The sequence below is a fragment of the Oryx dammah genome, unplaced genomic scaffold (genome assembly GCF_014754425.2).
Source record: "Oryx dammah isolate SB20612 unplaced genomic scaffold, SCBI_Odam_1.1 HiC_scaffold_23, whole genome shotgun sequence".
Lineage (NCBI taxonomy): Eukaryota > Metazoa > Chordata > Mammalia > Artiodactyla > Bovidae > Oryx > Oryx dammah.
Window position 1 is genome coordinate 79511015 of NW_024070207.1, and position 16503 is coordinate 79527517.

The window sequence follows — 16503 nt, forward strand, 5'->3', positions numbered from 1 at the left end:
CTTTCAGGCTTCGCTATGCCTCAGGGTGGGAGGAGGGCGCCCCTGGCACACAGTCAGAACTCTGATGACCGGCCAAGGTAGGCACTGCAACGGGCAGCGGTCCACCGGCCCTTTCACGGTGGGCGCCGGGGACCCCACCCCTCACCCCCCACCCCCCTACCCTACCTGACCCTACCCCACCCGGCCCAGGGCCCATTACGCAAACCCGGTCATTTCCCGCCCCTCCCTGCCCCAGGGAGGAGCCAGGAAAGGTTATGAAATGAATGAAGGAACTAACTAGTCTCCTTGGCGCCCCGCCTTCGCCTTGCTGCCTAGTCGGTCTCCCGGTTCTCCAGCAGGAGCGCAGGCAAGGAAACGGAGAGACAGCAGGGTCTGAAGAATGCGAGGCAGGTGACTAGAGGGAAGTCTCCTTGTGAAGCATGGGGATCCTATTTGAATCCTTTGGGGATTCAAGGACAGGGGTCCCCAGAGTCTGGGAAAGGGCCTGTCGAAGGAACCCAAATTAGAACCGAACTGTAGAGAGATTCAGTGGTAAAGAATCCGCCTGCAATGCTGGAGACACAGGAAGCTTGGGTTCGATCCCTGGGTCAGGAAGATACCCTGGAGGAGGAAATGGCAACCCACTCCAGTATTCTTGTCTGGAAAATTCTATGGACAGAGGAGCCTGGTGGGCTACTGTCCATGAGACTGCAAAGAGTCGGATGCGACTGGGCATTCAGTGGCCAGTAGTAGGGCAGTGGGCAGGGCTACTCTGACTTAGAACAATCGGCAAGCGAGGCTTCACAGAGGATGCAGCTCAGCAAAACACTGTTGGAGGGGCTGAAAATGGGGTTTCTTGAACGGTGTCCAGCAGGTCAGAGGTGGAGCTTTCTCTCACCTTCTTTTCCCTTTGTCCCCCGCCTCTGCAACCCCCCCAAAAGACACTGAGAAGTCAGAGCCGTGTGGACTAGGTGGTTGAGGAATTTATTTAGGGGAGAATTAATCATGTTTGTTCTTCCTCGGGGAGGGAGTCTTCAAACAATATCCAAGGGCACGGGAAAGGGAGAAGGTCTGTAGGGGTGGGGGAGGGGCAACAGCCAGACAAAATGGCAACACACGATCACAGGCACTACAGACGCCACAGACACAGCAGAGGGCGCAGGATAGGGGCTCCAGACCGGGCCTCCAACCACCCCGGGAAGGAAGCGGGTGTGGAGGGAGGGAGGAGGCAAGGGAAGGGAGGAGAGAGGGTGGGTTGGCCCCACAGACCCTTTGGCTCTGTCCACTGATTGCCTAGCTGGCCCATCTCAGGGTGGGCAAAGGTGTCTGGGGGGTGCCTCTCTCTGGATCCCACCCCTTAACCTCCAAGTCTTATTTCTCAGCTCTTCCTGGGCCACCTCAGTCCCCAGCCTTGGCCAAAGATATTCCCCCCACCCCTAACAAAACCCATCCCTCAGCCCCAGCCAAGCCTCTCATCCTACCCTCCCCACTGCCAAGCCCATCCACTTTAAAATATATTTTCTTCACTGCTCCATTGGGGGGGTAGGGCTGCCCTTTTTGAAACCACCAGGCAGGCCCCACTATGAGCCCCCGACTGTCTAGAATCCCGACCATGACTCACTCCAAGTTTGGACCATTCCTGAACCCCACTTCTGGGCTTGCCCAAGGTCTGCCCCCTTTAGAATCAAACTCAGTCTATGGAATGTTCCAAGTCACACCCCTTTCATAGATTCTGGTCCCAATCCGAGACCCGCCCACTCTGGAGCCTCACCCACTGTCTAGCTCAAGCCCCACCCTCTCTAAAACCAGCCCTCAGCGTTTTTCTCTACTTGGTTCCCAGGTCTCAAGTCACACTCCTTCCTTAGAACTCTGTCCTACTCTAACCCCTGCTCACTGTGAGCCCTACCACTGCCTCACTCAAAGCTCCACCCCTTCTAGACCCCCACCCTCATCCTCCTTCCAAGCCCCATTCTAGAATGCTGTAGGGCACCCTTCTTCTTGAGACTCCAAATCCAGTATGTCTGGAACCCAACCCATCTGCTTATTAGTCTCCTCCACTCTAGAACTCCTCTCCAAGACCACCTTGGGTCCCAGGCTCACCCAGTCTCTGCCTTTCTCCCCTCTTCAGTGTTGGATTTTCCCTAATGGCCCCTGTTCAGGAATTGCTGGAGGAAATCAAGGCCAGAGTCAGGAGGAGGAGAGGGAGAAAGGAGAGATAGTCTGAACTCACACCCACCCTCCCCACGCAGCCTTCTGTCTCCTCCCTGTGCCCCTTAAAGAGTCCCCCCAACCTCAGAGCACAGGGCCAGGGAACAGAGAGGGGCCAAAGGATGAGGGGAAGGGGTAGGGGTAAGAGAAGGGCCCACTCAAGATCGGGTCCTTAATGCACAAGGGGAGTGGAGCAGGGGCAGGGCTTAGACAGATAAATAGATATTTATATATAATATATATATATATAAACAGCAAAGACAGTTAAGGGTCTCCTGGCTTGAGGGGTGGAGACCTGGGGTGTAGGGGTGGTAAGTGGGGGCAGGCCTTCTCCTGAGCTCTTGCCTACCCATGGGGTCCTCCCAGGCTGCACTGACCTGTGGAGACAAAAGATATAAAAAGGAGAGGTGGTCTAGACACAGGTAGTGCCTTTAGGGAAGGGCTGGGCTGCTATGCCTCTGCCCAGGCTTTACCCTCTATCTGCCATGCCCTTCTTCCTTCACTTATAGTCTTGGGATCAGCTTCATCCCAGCTGCTCCTGCCGGGAAGATATACCTTACCTCCACTAGATTAGGTACCAAAGAAATTATGGTTTACTTTTGGATTGGTTTCCACTAATCCAAAAATATCTGTTAACAGGTACTGTTCTCCTCATTGCTGATAAACTACATTGAGCAGAGCGAAGATCCATATCTTTGTGGAGCTTACATTGTAGCAGGGGAGACAGAGAGACTTCAAACAATGACCATGATGTGTAAATAAGTTATCTAGTATGACATAAGGTGATAATAAGTGAAATGGAAAAACAAAATTAGACTGGAATGAGGGGGATTAGGAGTGCCAGTAGGGATAGAAAGGTTGCTCTAGTAAGTAGGTAGTCAGAGAAGACCTCATTGAAGAAGTGACATTGGAATAAAGAATTAAGGAGGTGAGGGAATGAACCATGCAGATAACCAAGGAGAATTACATTCTGGGCAGGGAGCACAGTCGCCAGTGCAAGGGCCCTGGGGTGAGACCACATCTAGTGTGTTTGAGGAACAGCAAGGAGATCCATGGGGCTTCAGTGGAGTGAGCAAGGGAGAGTGATAGAAGGTGATGTCAGAGAGATAGGTAATGGGGTCACATAGGACCTTGTGGTCAAAGTGGTGAGGACTTCAGCTTTGACCCTGGATATTTTAAATGATAGTAAAATGTTTCATGCTATGTTGTTTCAGTAAATGTTTCTTAACATTAGTAATGCTCTGATTTATCTATGGCATGAATTAGTCATTGGGACATCCCCTAATCTAGTAGAAGAGATAGTAAATAAATATATAATTACAGACTGTGATAAAGAAAACATAGGGAAAGGTAAGAAAAGGGACTTGTAAGGAGTTGGCCAGGTAAGGTTATCAGTGTGTGTGGGTTTGAAACTCCAAGGAGAAAGCAAGTACCAAGATCATGAAGTTGGACTGTGCCTGACACATCGAGATGGCCAGTGTGGCTGGAACAGAGTCAGGGGGAGTGGTTGGGGATGAGAGGTCAGAGAAGTGAGGGGTGGGGCTAGATTGTGTAGGGCCTCGTGAGCCATAATGAAGGCTTTGGTTTTTAATCTGAGTGAGCCCCAGCAGAGATCTGAGTTCTGAGCACAGGAAGGCTGTGGCTTGACTTAGGATTTAACAGGGTCGTTCCCCAAGCTGTGAGCAGAATATAATGGAAATGGGAGTGGAAATCAGTGAAGAGGTCCAGGGGGACAGTGTGAAGATTATAGATATATTTTGAAGGTAGAGCCAACAGGAATTTTTAATGAATTGTATATGAGATACCTAATAAACTCCCTGCCCTTTCCATCCTGGCCAAGTGCCAGAAGCTACCTCCACCTGTGTTGCCATTTCCTTGCCTTTCCCTCTAACGCCATCAGCCTACCTCTATTTCCCATCTTCCCCTCTCATATGCGAGGGACATCTCGCTTCTCTTTAGGGTACCGACAAGGCAAGCAAGACTTTCCAATGCCCCCTGCTTCGCTCCGCCCCGCCCCTTCCCTTCTTGGAAATGCCACCCCATCCCCCTCATCTCCACGGTTGCGGAGAGGTGGCTGATCTGTCACCTCCTTCCAGATTAGTAATCGCTGACCTTCATGATTCAAGCCCATTTACCCTCATCATCCACTGGCCCTATCATAACACATTGGCTGAGACCCACCTCCTCGTCCCTCCTCGGCGCCTGCGCCCAGCCGACTTTCCAATACGCAAATCCTCCTGTTATTCCTCCTTTCATTGGTTGCTCTGCCCGCTTCTCTCCCCTCCCTTCCATCAGAGCAGCACATCCACCTGTCTCCCATTGGCTCTTCATTCTGCCTATTTTCAAAAGCCACTCTTCTCCTCTCCACCATTGGCTAGTTACTCGCCCTTAACATGTAGCTCCGCCTCTCTATTGGGGCCTTCGAACGGCCGTCCTTACTTGCCCAGCTAGCGTCCTATGGACCATATATTCCTGCCTCTTATTGGTTCATTGACCCGCCCATCTCTTTTCATGAGCCCTCATTGGCTAGCTCACCCGTCTGTCACTCACCAGACTACATCTGATTGGAGAAGGATGTGGGTGCACCCTGAGGGCCGTAGCCTTGCTGCCCGTAGTCTCCCTGAGGCCCATAGCCGCCGCCGCCGCTGCTGGCCGGCTGCCCGTAGTCTGGCTGATAGCCGCCCTGGGGCCCGTAGGAGTCCTGGGGCCCGTACCCGCCGGGGCCCTGCCCGTAGCCTGCCTCGCCATAGGCGTCCCCGGGCGCTGGTTGCTTCTCGGGGGCACCGGGAGGAGCGCGCAGGAATGGGGCGGCCCAGCCTGTCTCCTTGAACACGAACCACAGGTTGCCGACCCAGAGCACTAGGTTCAGGAAGCCAAACACCTGCGGGGAGACAAAGCTCTGCTGTCATCTAGCGCCCATTGCCCTGGTGGTCCCGGGGAACATTGAGACTGTTTGCATCGAGCTTGGATTCCCAGGCGCCCAGAGGGTGGTGGTTTCTGAGACCCTGACCCTCTGAGTCCCAGCACATGAATGTCTATGTGCAAAAAAATCACCTTGGTGGGGTGATTAGAATTCACATTCCCAGGGATGTACGTGCTTATGTATTTGCATATATACACATTTATACATGTACAGAATATAGTAAATGAATCTAATTTTGTAAGATATAGTAAAATGTTAAGCATAAATTTTTATTAAATACATAGGCATAACACTAATAAACACATATACACACATATGTATATGTGAGTGAGTGAGTGAAGTCGTGCAGTCGTGTCCGACTCTTTGCGACCCCATGGACTATAGCCTACCAGTCTCCTCTGTCCATGGGATTTTCCAGGCAATAGTACTGGAGTGAATTGCCATTTCCTTCTCCAGGGGATCTTCCTGGCCCAGGGATTGAACCAGGGTCTCCCACATTGTAGACAGACGCTTTACCATCTGAGCCACCAGGGAAGTCACATATATGTATAAAGTACATAAATGGGATTTTCCAGGCAAGAATACTGGAGTGGGTTGCCATTTCCTTCTCCAGGAGATCTTGACCCAGGGATCAAACCCGCATCTCCTGTGTCTCCTGCATTGCAGGCAGTTTCTTTACCACTTAGCCACCAGGGGCTTATGTATAAATACATATGTGTAAAGTATATAAATATATGATTTATACTAAAACAAAGATATGGAATTTGTATAAATATGTAAATGTAATTTAGTTTGGGGCCAGAAAGTAATATTTCTACTTTACAGTTGAGGAAACTGAGGCCCAGAGAAGCTAAGTGGCTGGAGGTCTGATAGCCAGCAATTGACAGAAAAAAATTGGAACCTTAGCATCTGTAACACTTGTATACGACTTACCATGTGCCAGGTCCTTTTATAAGCATTTTGTATGTTATTATTCCACTAATCAACTCTTGTTTTCCATTTATATGCTCAAACTGAGGTCTGAGAGGCTATCTATTGATAGTTAGGTTATAGAACTTGCAAGCGGCAGAACCGGGATTTGAGCTCAGCCTGAGTCTGGCCAGTAGGGGGCGTCCAGATGAGAAACATTTCAAGTTATTCTTTCATCTTGCTTGTAAGGAAACAGGTCCCTAGAGGGTACTCACTGAGTTGCCAGATTCTACATGACTAGGCTGAGCCTGGGATCCAGGACCTAACTGGACAGAAAATCTCATGTCCCCCTTTTGGGAACAGTTTGTGGTGTCACAGTGATTACAATTACTATCTCATCCTTCAAGGTTCTGTTGCTTGCATGCCTCCTCCAAGGAGCCCTCTTGGATTTCTTTGGAATTCTCCTCTCATTTTTTTCTTTCCACCACTCTCCCTCCCCATGCCAGATTAAGTTTCCCAGCCACCCTCCCCAGCTGTCTCAGCCAGCTTCCCAGGACTTACCACTGAGGTGTTGAGGCCAGAGGTCACAGGGTCCCTCAGCTCCTTGCATGTATTCCCTGGCTGGTGGCAGACATGCATCCCCTTAATAATGTTCTCTGGGTCTGTGGCCATCTTCACGTCTGACAGCCCCTTGGCCCAGGCCGATGAGCTAACCAGCCACATGAAGGCAAACACTGCCGTGGCCAGAAAGTCCTAGGACAGGCAGGGGAGAGGGATACAGCACCATGAGTGGGCTGCTTCATGCTGGGCTGTGGAGCCTCCTCAGATCACAGGCTTTCTTGGGAGGGCAGGTCCCCCAGAAGAGGCTTGTCTCTCCCTTGCTTTCCAGCTCTTGAAGCCCCCAACACTCACTTGAAGGTGGCCCTTCTTGCTTGGACGTGTATGTGTTTGTGTGTATGTATGACACAGAGGGTGTGAGAGTGTGATTGTGGTATCTGGGGTGTGTGTGTGTATGAGGAGGGTTCTGTGAGTTGGTTGTCTAATCTGTGGCAAGTAGTGTGTCTTTCCACGTTTGTCTGAATGTGGAGACTTGTGTCATTTTGTATCTGGAATGAGGGTGTATGAGTACAGCTGTATAGGAATCAGTGTGTCTGTGTGGTGTGATGGATGACAAGCATGACTGATGTAATGTACCTCTGTGTGCTCCTGTCTTTCATCTAGACTGTGGGGTTTTGTGAGAGGTGGTAAGTTTCCAGGTGTCTGGGATTCCGTGTGGGCTGTAGAGTGTCCCTGTCACTTTATGAGTCAGTGTCTCTGATGCTCGTAGCAGCAGTGCTTGCGTGTGAGCCTGTCTGGAATTTGGTGTGGCCTCTGAAAATGGCTGTGTCCCCAAGGCTCCATGTCCCCTGGCCCTTGCATGCATGTGAGTGGCTGTGGGAGCTCACCAGCATGGGCCCTTTGTTGTTCTCTCGGTACTTGTTCTGCAGGAAGATGTAGGTAGCCAGAGCCCCCATGGAGTAGAGGAAGGCAAACACAGCCACGGTGACAAAGAATTCAGCTGATGAGGAGTAGTTCCCCACCAGGAAGATTTTTTTAGGGTCCCCTTGGCAGGTGGGTGCCTCAAAGTACACTTCGTGCAGCCTGTGGAGAGAGGTGGGCAGGTGTGGCCTAGGCCCTAAGAACTCCCTTCCCCTCCCCCCTTCCCAGTCATGGGGCCTCCCAGATTCTGACATGGTCCCAGGAAGAGGAGGAGATAACCATTCATGAGCACCTACTGTGTACCAGTCACATTTCATTATTTGTTGTTGTTTGGCTTTTATGGTTGCACCACAGGGCTTGTGGGATCCTAGTTCCCTGACCAGGGATTGAATCCGTGCCTTCAGCAGTGAAAGCTAGAGTCCTAATCACTAGACCACCAGGAAAGTTCTGCAGTCACATTTCAGTGATTGCTGAGAACATCCTGGTGAAATAGGTGTTATTCAGCCTCACTCCAATCTAGGCACTTTGGCCCCTTGGTTATTCATAGAACACACCAGGCACCCTCCCACCCTAGGATATTTGCACTAGAATGCTCTCCTAGATATCTCATATCTTACCCACTCCATCTGCTTCAAGCTTTGCTACACTGGTCATCTTCTCAGTGAGGTCTTCCCTGATCTATTTAAAATTAAATCTAACCATTCCCTCCCAGCACTCCTTAGCCCCCTTCTTTACTCCATTTTCTCTGTAACTGTGATACCCTTGGACATACCATGTATGTTACTTTTTTCCTTGATTTTTGCTGTAAGTACAAGAGGGCAGGGCTTTTTCCTTGGTTTTGTTCATTGTTGTGCCCTTAAGTCCCAGAACAGTGCTACCACATAGTAGGCGCTTAGTAAGTATTTATTAAATGAAATATGTGGAGGCAGAAACAGAGGCTCCAAGAAACGCATTGACTTGCCTAAAGTCACACAGCTGGCATGGGAATGACAGAATTGGGATCTGAATCCTGTGTTTTTTCCCTATGTCATGTTGACTCTTCTCTCCACCTCACTTCGGGTCCTCAAAAGAAAAACAAATGTGTACATAGCAGAGGAGAGCCCAGAGACTACAAGATAGGAGGAGACGGATAGAAAGACAGGAGGGTAGAAGGGATGCAAGAACAGGATGGGTGTATGTGAGGTGTGGGTGGGGCGGGTAGGGGCAGACTGGGAAGACATGTGGTGTGAGGGAAGAGGGGTCATGAGGAAGAATGTGTGTGGGGAGAAAGACTGGAGTGACGTCCCTGAGCTCTGACCTCAGGTTGGGGGGCAGGATCCTGAGATAAGCAAATGGTGCCGGTGCCTTTGTATAGCAAAGGCTCTAAGGGAAGGGCTTAAACGTATTGATCAGCCCTAAGCATTTTACATAATTGCCTCTTTTAAGGACTCTCCCTAACAATTCTCTAAAGGAGGCATTATTATACCTGTTTTACAGAAGAACAAACCGAGGCTCTGCAAGACTAAGTTACTTATCTGGGGCTGCAAGGCTGCTAAATGATGGAGCTAGGAGTTGGGTCTGGTTTGAGTTTTTGGGTTTCTAGGGGGAATGTGGAGTCCTTAAGGGGGGTTATTGGGGCAGTGGCAGGGATGGTCAAGGGGAACATAGGCTAAAGATTTTTTCCCTGGCAGACTTGTGGGTAAAGGGCAGATCCTCAGGACCTGAGGCTCTAGGCATGATAGGTGTTGGGGGCCATACATTTTTGTGGCTTTCTAGATTCCAAAGTGGAGAAGGCAATGGCAACCCACTCCAGTACTCTTGCCTGGAAAATCCCATGGACGGAGGAGCCTGGTAGGCTGCGGTCCATGAGGTTGCTAAGAGTTGGACACGACTGAGCGACTTCACTTTCACTTTTCACTTTCATGCATTGGAGAAGGAAATGGCAACCCACTCCAGTGTTCTTGCCTGGAGAATCCCAGGGACGGGGGAGCCTGGTGGGCTGCCATCTATGGGGTCGCACAGAGTTGGACACGACTGAAGCGACTTAGCAGCAGCAGATTCCAAAATATCTCATGCTGCAACCCCTACTCGTTCCCCAAACTCCCTTAGCTTCTGTGAGCTGGTGGATCCCTGGTTCCCATGCCCCCTCCCCAGCCTCTCAGACTGTGCCTCCCTGGCACTTTTCTTTTGATTATTGCTCAGGGCCACTGCTGGACTATCCTCTCTTCAGTCTTCCCTCTCACCTTGGATGATCTCCTGAGCCTACATTTACCCTTAATGCTCAAAAATCCCTAATTTCCAACTCAATCCCTGACCTCTTTCCTGAGTCCTTTAAACTTCTTTATTTCCCTTATTTTAACAAACACTTATGGAGTGCTTATTGTGTGTTTGGCACTGTGCTAAGCATTTTACAAGTATTAATTCACTTAGTATGTATCATAACCCTGTAGGATGAGTAGTATTATCCCCTTTTATGGGTGAAGAAATGGAGACCTGGAGCAGGTATGTGACTTGTCCTAGTAGTGGAAAAGCCTCAGGAGCCTCCATTGAAATTGTTCCTGTAAGTCTCTGTCTTTCCATGGCTAGGAGGGAAGCCTCTCCATTAGGGCAGCCACTTTGCCTGCTTGTGCTCACTCTCATGTACCTAGCACCCAGCATATGATAAGAGCTCAATAATTCTCAGAACTACTTAATTGGGTTTAATCCTTCTCTATGGCTAAGCAGCACCCCCTTATTATTCTCTATCATAAGACCCTGCAGGAGGATCCCTCCTTGGATTTCTCCAAATCTGCAATTATCTTTATTAATTTGTTTATTTGTTATAATGTTGGCTCCATGAGGGTAGGGAGCTTGGTCTGTTTTATCCCCAGCACTTTGAGCAGTACCTGACATACAACAGGTTCTCAAGATATTTATATGGAATGAATGAATGGGAATTAAATAATAATCTTGGCTAACATTATTATCCTATGGCATTAAGGATACATATATGTGTGTGTGTGTGTATATATATATATATATATATATATAATTTTGAATCTTATTTATTGCTAGTCTCCTGTCCCTCCCCTTCACTAGAACATAGCCAGAGGGCAACAGCCTATGCCTGTCTTGGTCGCCACGTGTCCTGGATGTCCAGAGCAGTGCCAGGCACAAGGTAGGTGCTCAGTGCATGCGCAGTGACCTGAGTGGGTGTGGTCTCCCGAGGTGGAGGCTGGGCAGGAGCCTCTGGGGTGGAGGTGTTGGCCAGTCCCAACCCCCCACCCCCATCCCAGGCCTGTCAGGATCCCAGGGGTGGGCTAGAGTGGGGGCACACCTGAAGGGGTACTCGAATTCGACCTCGATGTTGAGGTCACTCTTGGTCTTGTTGGCACAGTCCACACTCAGCTGGAACTCCCCACTGTAACTGCCGCATGTGGCAAAGGCGAAGATGGCAAAGACCTTGGGCAGTAGGGGTGGGGATGGCCACAGTGAACCTGTGTGCACGTGGGATGGGGCTGCCCTCCTCTGGACAGATCAGGACCCAGTATAGGCAGCAGCAGATGGACTAGTCCCCACCCCCACCCCCTAATCAGGGCTCATGGGGCCCAAGGACAAGCTGATTAGAGGGGTGTGACTATCTCTTCCAGTCTTTCTCCCACTGTCTCTCTTGGGCTCTACATCTCAACAATGCTCTGATTCCCCTTGTTCTGTCTCAGTCTCTATTTCTCTCTCTGTCTCTCTCTCTCTCTGTATTCTACCTGTCTCTGTTGTCCTCTGTGTCTCTAGTTCTCTCAGTCTCTATCTCTCTCTGTCTTTGTCTTTCTCAAATATCTCTGTCTGTTTCTCTCTCTACTTCTCTAGTATCTATGTAAGGCTCTTTCTGCCTCTTCTCTCTCTCTCTCTCTGAATGTATGTCTCTCTGTGTGTGTGCCTTTCTCTTTCTTGGTTTGTCTCTAACTCCCTGCTTTGTCTCTGACTCATTGTCTCTGTGGTGCTCTCTCTGTCTCCCTCCTGCCTTTTTGTTTCTCAATTTATCTCTTTCTCTTTTTGCAGTGGGTCTCTTCTTCTCCTATCTCTTTCTCTCCCCCACCTCACTTTTCTTCCTCTCTTCCTGTGTCTGTTTCTCTTTGCATCTCTGTTCATCTTTCTCTGTCTCCCATTTTTTTGTGTGTATCTCTATATCTTTTTTCTGGGTATTTCCACCTCTGTCTCCATCATTCCTGATCTCCCATTCTCTCTGTCTCCTTCACTGTCTCTGGGTTTCTGTGGCTTTGTGTCTCTCCCTGGAGCAACCAGCTTCAGGCTTCACCTCCCTTGCCCCTCTCTCACCTCAGGAGAGGAAGTAGCACATCACAATATTCCACTTCATGATGTGGGTACCCTTGACCTTATGTGATGTTACATCACGGCCCATCCATTCTCTGGCCCCAATGCCCTGGGACTTCACCCTGGAGCCCAATTTCCCCATACCCTTTGCCCCCCACCCATCCATCTATTCCTCCCTCCCCATCCATACTCCACCTCTGCTCCTCCGAATCCCAGTACCTCCCTCTTTCTCCCCACAGCTCAGACCACACTCACCCATTGCAGCACCTTCACGAAGCCAAGGGGCTCCTTGACCACCCGGAACTGACCCCCAGCCACCAGCTGAGGAGAGAAGTAGTGGGGAAGGGTGGGGTTGTTGGGGATGGAGAGGGAGGTGAGGGACAAGGCCACCAGGCAATAACCCCTGGGGATAAGGCATGTGACCTCGGGGAGAGAGTGACGTTTGGAGAGAAGGTGAAAAGGAGAAAGTGACACTTTGGGGAAGGTGTGAGTTCAGGGTCTCTGAAGAAGATCCCTGGGGTTCAGGGAGATGGGGAGATAGATGGTAGAGGGGTTCAAGGATGAGGAAGGTGGGGATGGAGTCAGGACTAATTAAGGAAGGAGAGAAGGTTTGAAATCGTAAAGATGAGTCAGATGCAAAGGGGATCAGGTGGAGAGAGTGAGGAAGGAGTTGGGGTTCGTTAAGGTGGGGGAAATGGTCTTGGATGGTGAAGGTGAGTCACAACAGGGAGGGAGTTGTGTTGGCTAGGGTGGGGGAGGGGTCTGCAGCGGTAAAGGTGAGTCAGATGATGGTGGTGGGGTGTCTGAGATGATGAGGATGGGGAAGGGTTAGTCCTGGTTAGAGGTGGGCGAGGTTCTGAGGTGGTGAAGAAGAGTGCGATGGCAGAAGGTCTGGACTGATTAAGGTGGAGGAGAGCTGGGACATGGCTTCACTGTATATGTGCTGGGGGAAGGGAGACTAGGGGTTTGGGAGAAGTGAAACCGATCGTCCCCCTTGGTCTGCTCTGGGGGAAGAGGTGGTCGTCTACCAGGGTACCATCTGGAAGGGTCTGGGAGGGGCAGGTGTCAGCCCTCCCTTGCACCCCCGCCCCCACTCCTTCTGTCGCTCTATTTCCTAGCTCATCCGCAGCACCCCCAATCTTCCTTCCATTCTCCCTTCCCATCCCTCCTTGCCTATACCCTAGCTCTAAGACCCCTCTTCTTCCTCTCTCGCCTGTAAAGAAATGGCTTCTGGCGGCTCCCGCTGCGGCAGTGAAGACAGCCCTCGCTGCGGCAAAGGGCGCACTCCTTTTCTCCACCTCCCCTTCCCTCCCCCCGTCTGCCGCAGACCCCAGCCCCAGAGCCTGGGACCAGGCGTCCGCTGCTAGCATTCTGGCCACCACCTCTAAGAGTAGGCAGATTCACTGCGACCCGGGCTAGGAGGCCGGGCAGCGGCGGGCTCTGTCCGCGGTCCTGGAACGCGTACCTGATTCACCACGTCCATGTCGGCCAGCAGCAGCATCAGCAATGCGGGGGGCGGGAGGCGCCTGCTAGCAAGGGCGGGCGCAGGGTGCGGCGGGGGCGGCGCGCGATCGTCGGAACAGCCCAGGCGGCCGCAGCTCCGCCCCTCGCACCCCCACCTCACTCTCCAAGGGAGCCTGCGCACCGCGGCCGTGTCTAAATCTCACTGGTCGCCATTCCAGCCGGGAGGTTGGAACCGTGAGAATTCTCTGGGAAGGTCGTGATCTCTGAAAACACGGCTAGAGATTTGGGGAGGTGGACCGTTCCGTCCTACAGTAGGACAGTTTGCCAGCCCTTTACTGAATTTGTTGAATGTGTTCATTTATTTAATCCAGAACATCCCTATGTGGTAGGGACCATTGTCCCCATTTTTACAGGTGAGGAAAATTAGTCTCCAGAGAGGTTAAGCGACTTGTATAAGGTTACCCAGCTAGTTACTGACAGTGCCCAAAGTCCCTGCAATTTCTTGAGAGTTTCTTCTTTTCTGCATTTTCAACACATTAAAAAAGAAACACCACCACCCTCCCACTCCAACTATCTCCCCTGTTTCTCTCTTCCTTAGTCAAAGTGTTGCTTTGACTAAGGAACAACTTAGTCAACTCCCTACTCCAACTCTACACTTGTTCAGTTCAGTTCAGTCGCTCAGTCGTGTCCAACTCTTTGCGACCCCATGCATCACAACATGCCAGGCCTCCCTGTCCATCACCAACGCCCGGAGTTCACTCAAACTCATGTCCATCGAGTCAGTGATGCCATCCAGCCATCTCATCCTCTGTCATCCCCTTCTCCTCCTGCCCCCAATCCCTCCCAGCATCAGGGTCTTTTCCAATGAGTCAACTCTTCACACGAGGTGGCCAAAGTATTGGAGTTTCAGCTTTAGCATCAGTCTTTCTAACGAACACCCAGGACTGATCTCCTTTAGGATGGACTGGTTGGATCTCCTTGCAGTCCAAGGGACTCTCAAGAGTTTCCTCCAACACCACAGTTCAAACGCATCAATTCTTTGGTGCTCAGCCTTCTTCACAGTCCAACTCTCACATCCATACATGACCACTGGAAAAACCATGGCAAAGTAATATCTCTGCTTTTCAATACACTATCTAAGTTGGTCATAACTTTCCTTCCAAGGAGTAAGTGTCTTTTAATTTCATGGCTGCAATCACCATCTGCAGTGATTTGGGAACCCCCCAAAATAAAGTCTGACACTGTTTCCACTGTTTCCCCATCTATTTCCCATGAAGTGATGGGACCAGATGCCATGATCTTCGTTTTCTGAATGTTGAGCTTTAAGCCAACTTTTTCACTCTCCCCTTTCTACACCTGTTACAACCTGTTTATTCCTCAGTCCTCTTAATCGGATTACACCTCCTTCACACTGCCAAAACTAGGCCCACTGAGGTCAATGGCAATTGCCAACTTGTAGAAGCCAATGGATAAATACAGTTGGAATTTAAAATGCTAAGCCTCACTCATACTAAAAGAAATGCCTATAAAAGCTACCAAGACACTGTTTTTCACCTTTGATGGTGGGGAATATAAAACAGTTTGATAATGCTCAGTCTTAGCAGGTTGGCCAGAAACAGGCACTCTCATAAATTGCCCATGGAAGTTAAATTGGTATAACTTCTGTAGAGAATAATTTGCCAGGACGTAGCAAACTAACAAGTCTATATATGTGGCTCAGCACTTACACTTGTAGGAATTTGTCTTGCAGGGATATTCATACATGTGCTAAACGAGGTCTGTATAAGATGATACACTGCAGTGCTCTTTATTTTTTATTATAAAAATGAGGAAGTGTGGACACTTCCCAAGTGCTCATTACTGGTGGCCAGTTTAACAAAAAACTCAGCTAGAGCCACAAGATGGAGTATGATGTAGCTGTCGTTACTAATAATATGGAGCTGTGTAATGATATCCAAGATACTTAAGAAGTGCAAGAGACCAAACTATGTGGGAATTGTGTACAAACAGAATGAAGGGATTGCATCATAATAATAGAATAACTAACATTTTAAATTATGGTGATTCTGTGAGCTTCTCATATATCACTCATTTAAATCCTCACAACAAGTCTATGAGTCAGGTACCACTACTATCCCAAACTAAGCTGAAGGAATTTTCTAAAGTAATACAGTTGGAAAGTGATAGAACTAGGATTTGAACAGCTGGTAAGTGGTAGAACTTTGAACAGCTGGTAAGTGGCGGAGCTAGGATTTGAACCCAGGAAGTTTGGCTCCAGCACCTGTTACTGTTAGCCATTGTGCTAACTTTTCAGTACAGCATTCTATAACTGTATAAAAGATATCTGATAACACTGGTTGCCTCCAGAGGGAAGGGAAACTTTCACTTTGTACTTCTTTGTACTTTTCAATTTTGAACTACCTGAATGTATAGTTCAAATGTATGTATGAAGAGCTTGGGCTTTGGCATCCAATTGCTGGAATTTGCAACCCACCTCTAATACCTGTTCCTGTATGACTTTGGACAGGTAAGATAATTTAAAATGGTACTTATAGAATAGTTGCACTGTTAAACAAGATAATACTGTAACACACTGAGTTTGGGGCCCAGTAAATGGTTCATTTTACCTCTACACATCTCTGGAACCTACTCCCTTCTCTCCATTTCCTCTGCCACCTCCCCTGGCTAAGGCAACCATCATTCCTGCCAAATTTAGCATCTCCAGTCTCTTCCCCCTCCCTTCTGTTTTCAGCACAAACGTCAGAGCATCTATTTAAAATGCAAAGTTAACTATATCACTACCCTGCTCAAATTCCTCTCATGGCTCCCCACTGCGTTCAGGAAAATCCCCAGGGGTTGGGGCCTGGCATTCAAGGGTCTGCATCATCTGGCCTCAGGTGGCTTGTCCCACCTCATCCCTCAACAACTCCCTTCCCTCTCTTTACCCTACCCATAACTTACTTTCCCACCATACACAAGCCCAACCACCCTAAGCCTTTGTTTCCAGACCTAGTGCAACTCTATATTCTGAGTCCCAGATCTCCAATTTTGGTTTCTCTCAAATTTCGGTCTTGGTTCAATTGACACAAATTATACAAATGAGACACCCCTGCTCTGAGAGCTGGGGGGAGACCTTAGGTCAGACCCTCCCCGCAGGTGGCCCCATCCTGTGCCACTTCCAACACTACCTCAATTCCTTTGGCATGGGGATGACTAATACTTTGGACAAGTCTTGACACATGTCTAAGCCAGCT

General features: G+C 49.6%; 1 protein-coding gene across 1 annotated transcript; it reads right to left on the reverse strand.

The window, feature by feature from the left end:
- Nucleotides 1–940: 940 nt before the first annotated feature.
- LOC120882128 (synaptophysin) lies at nucleotides 941–13333 on the reverse strand. Its single transcript, XM_040265966.1, has 7 exons — nucleotides 13251–13333; nucleotides 12041–12106; nucleotides 10794–10918; nucleotides 7465–7660; nucleotides 6581–6772; nucleotides 4738–5068; nucleotides 941–2564 (listed from the first exon to the last, which is right to left on the reverse strand). Exons 1-6 carry the CDS (start codon nucleotides 13284–13286, stop codon nucleotides 4742–4744), a joined length of 942 nt encoding a protein of 313 aa, XP_040121900.1. The 5' UTR covers nucleotides 13287–13333; the 3' UTR covers nucleotides 941–2564; nucleotides 4738–4741.
- Nucleotides 13334–16503: the final 3170 nt, after the last annotated feature.

What these genes read in the sequence shown, in the direction of transcription:
- LOC120882128 (XM_040265966.1), bottom strand. Translation starts at nt 13,286, where the DNA reads ATGCTGCTGCTGGCCGACATGGACGTGGTGAATCAG. An exon ending in GAATTCGAGTACCCCTTCAG is followed by an intron (nt 7,661 to 10,793) that starts GTGTGCCCCCAC and finishes CTCTCTCCACAG; the next exon opens with GCTGCACGAAGTGTACTTTG. An exon ending in ACAACAAAGGGCCCATGCTG is followed by an intron (nt 6,773 to 7,464) that starts GTGAGCTCCCAC and finishes TGCCTGTCCTAG; the next exon opens with GACTTTCTGGCCACGGCAGT.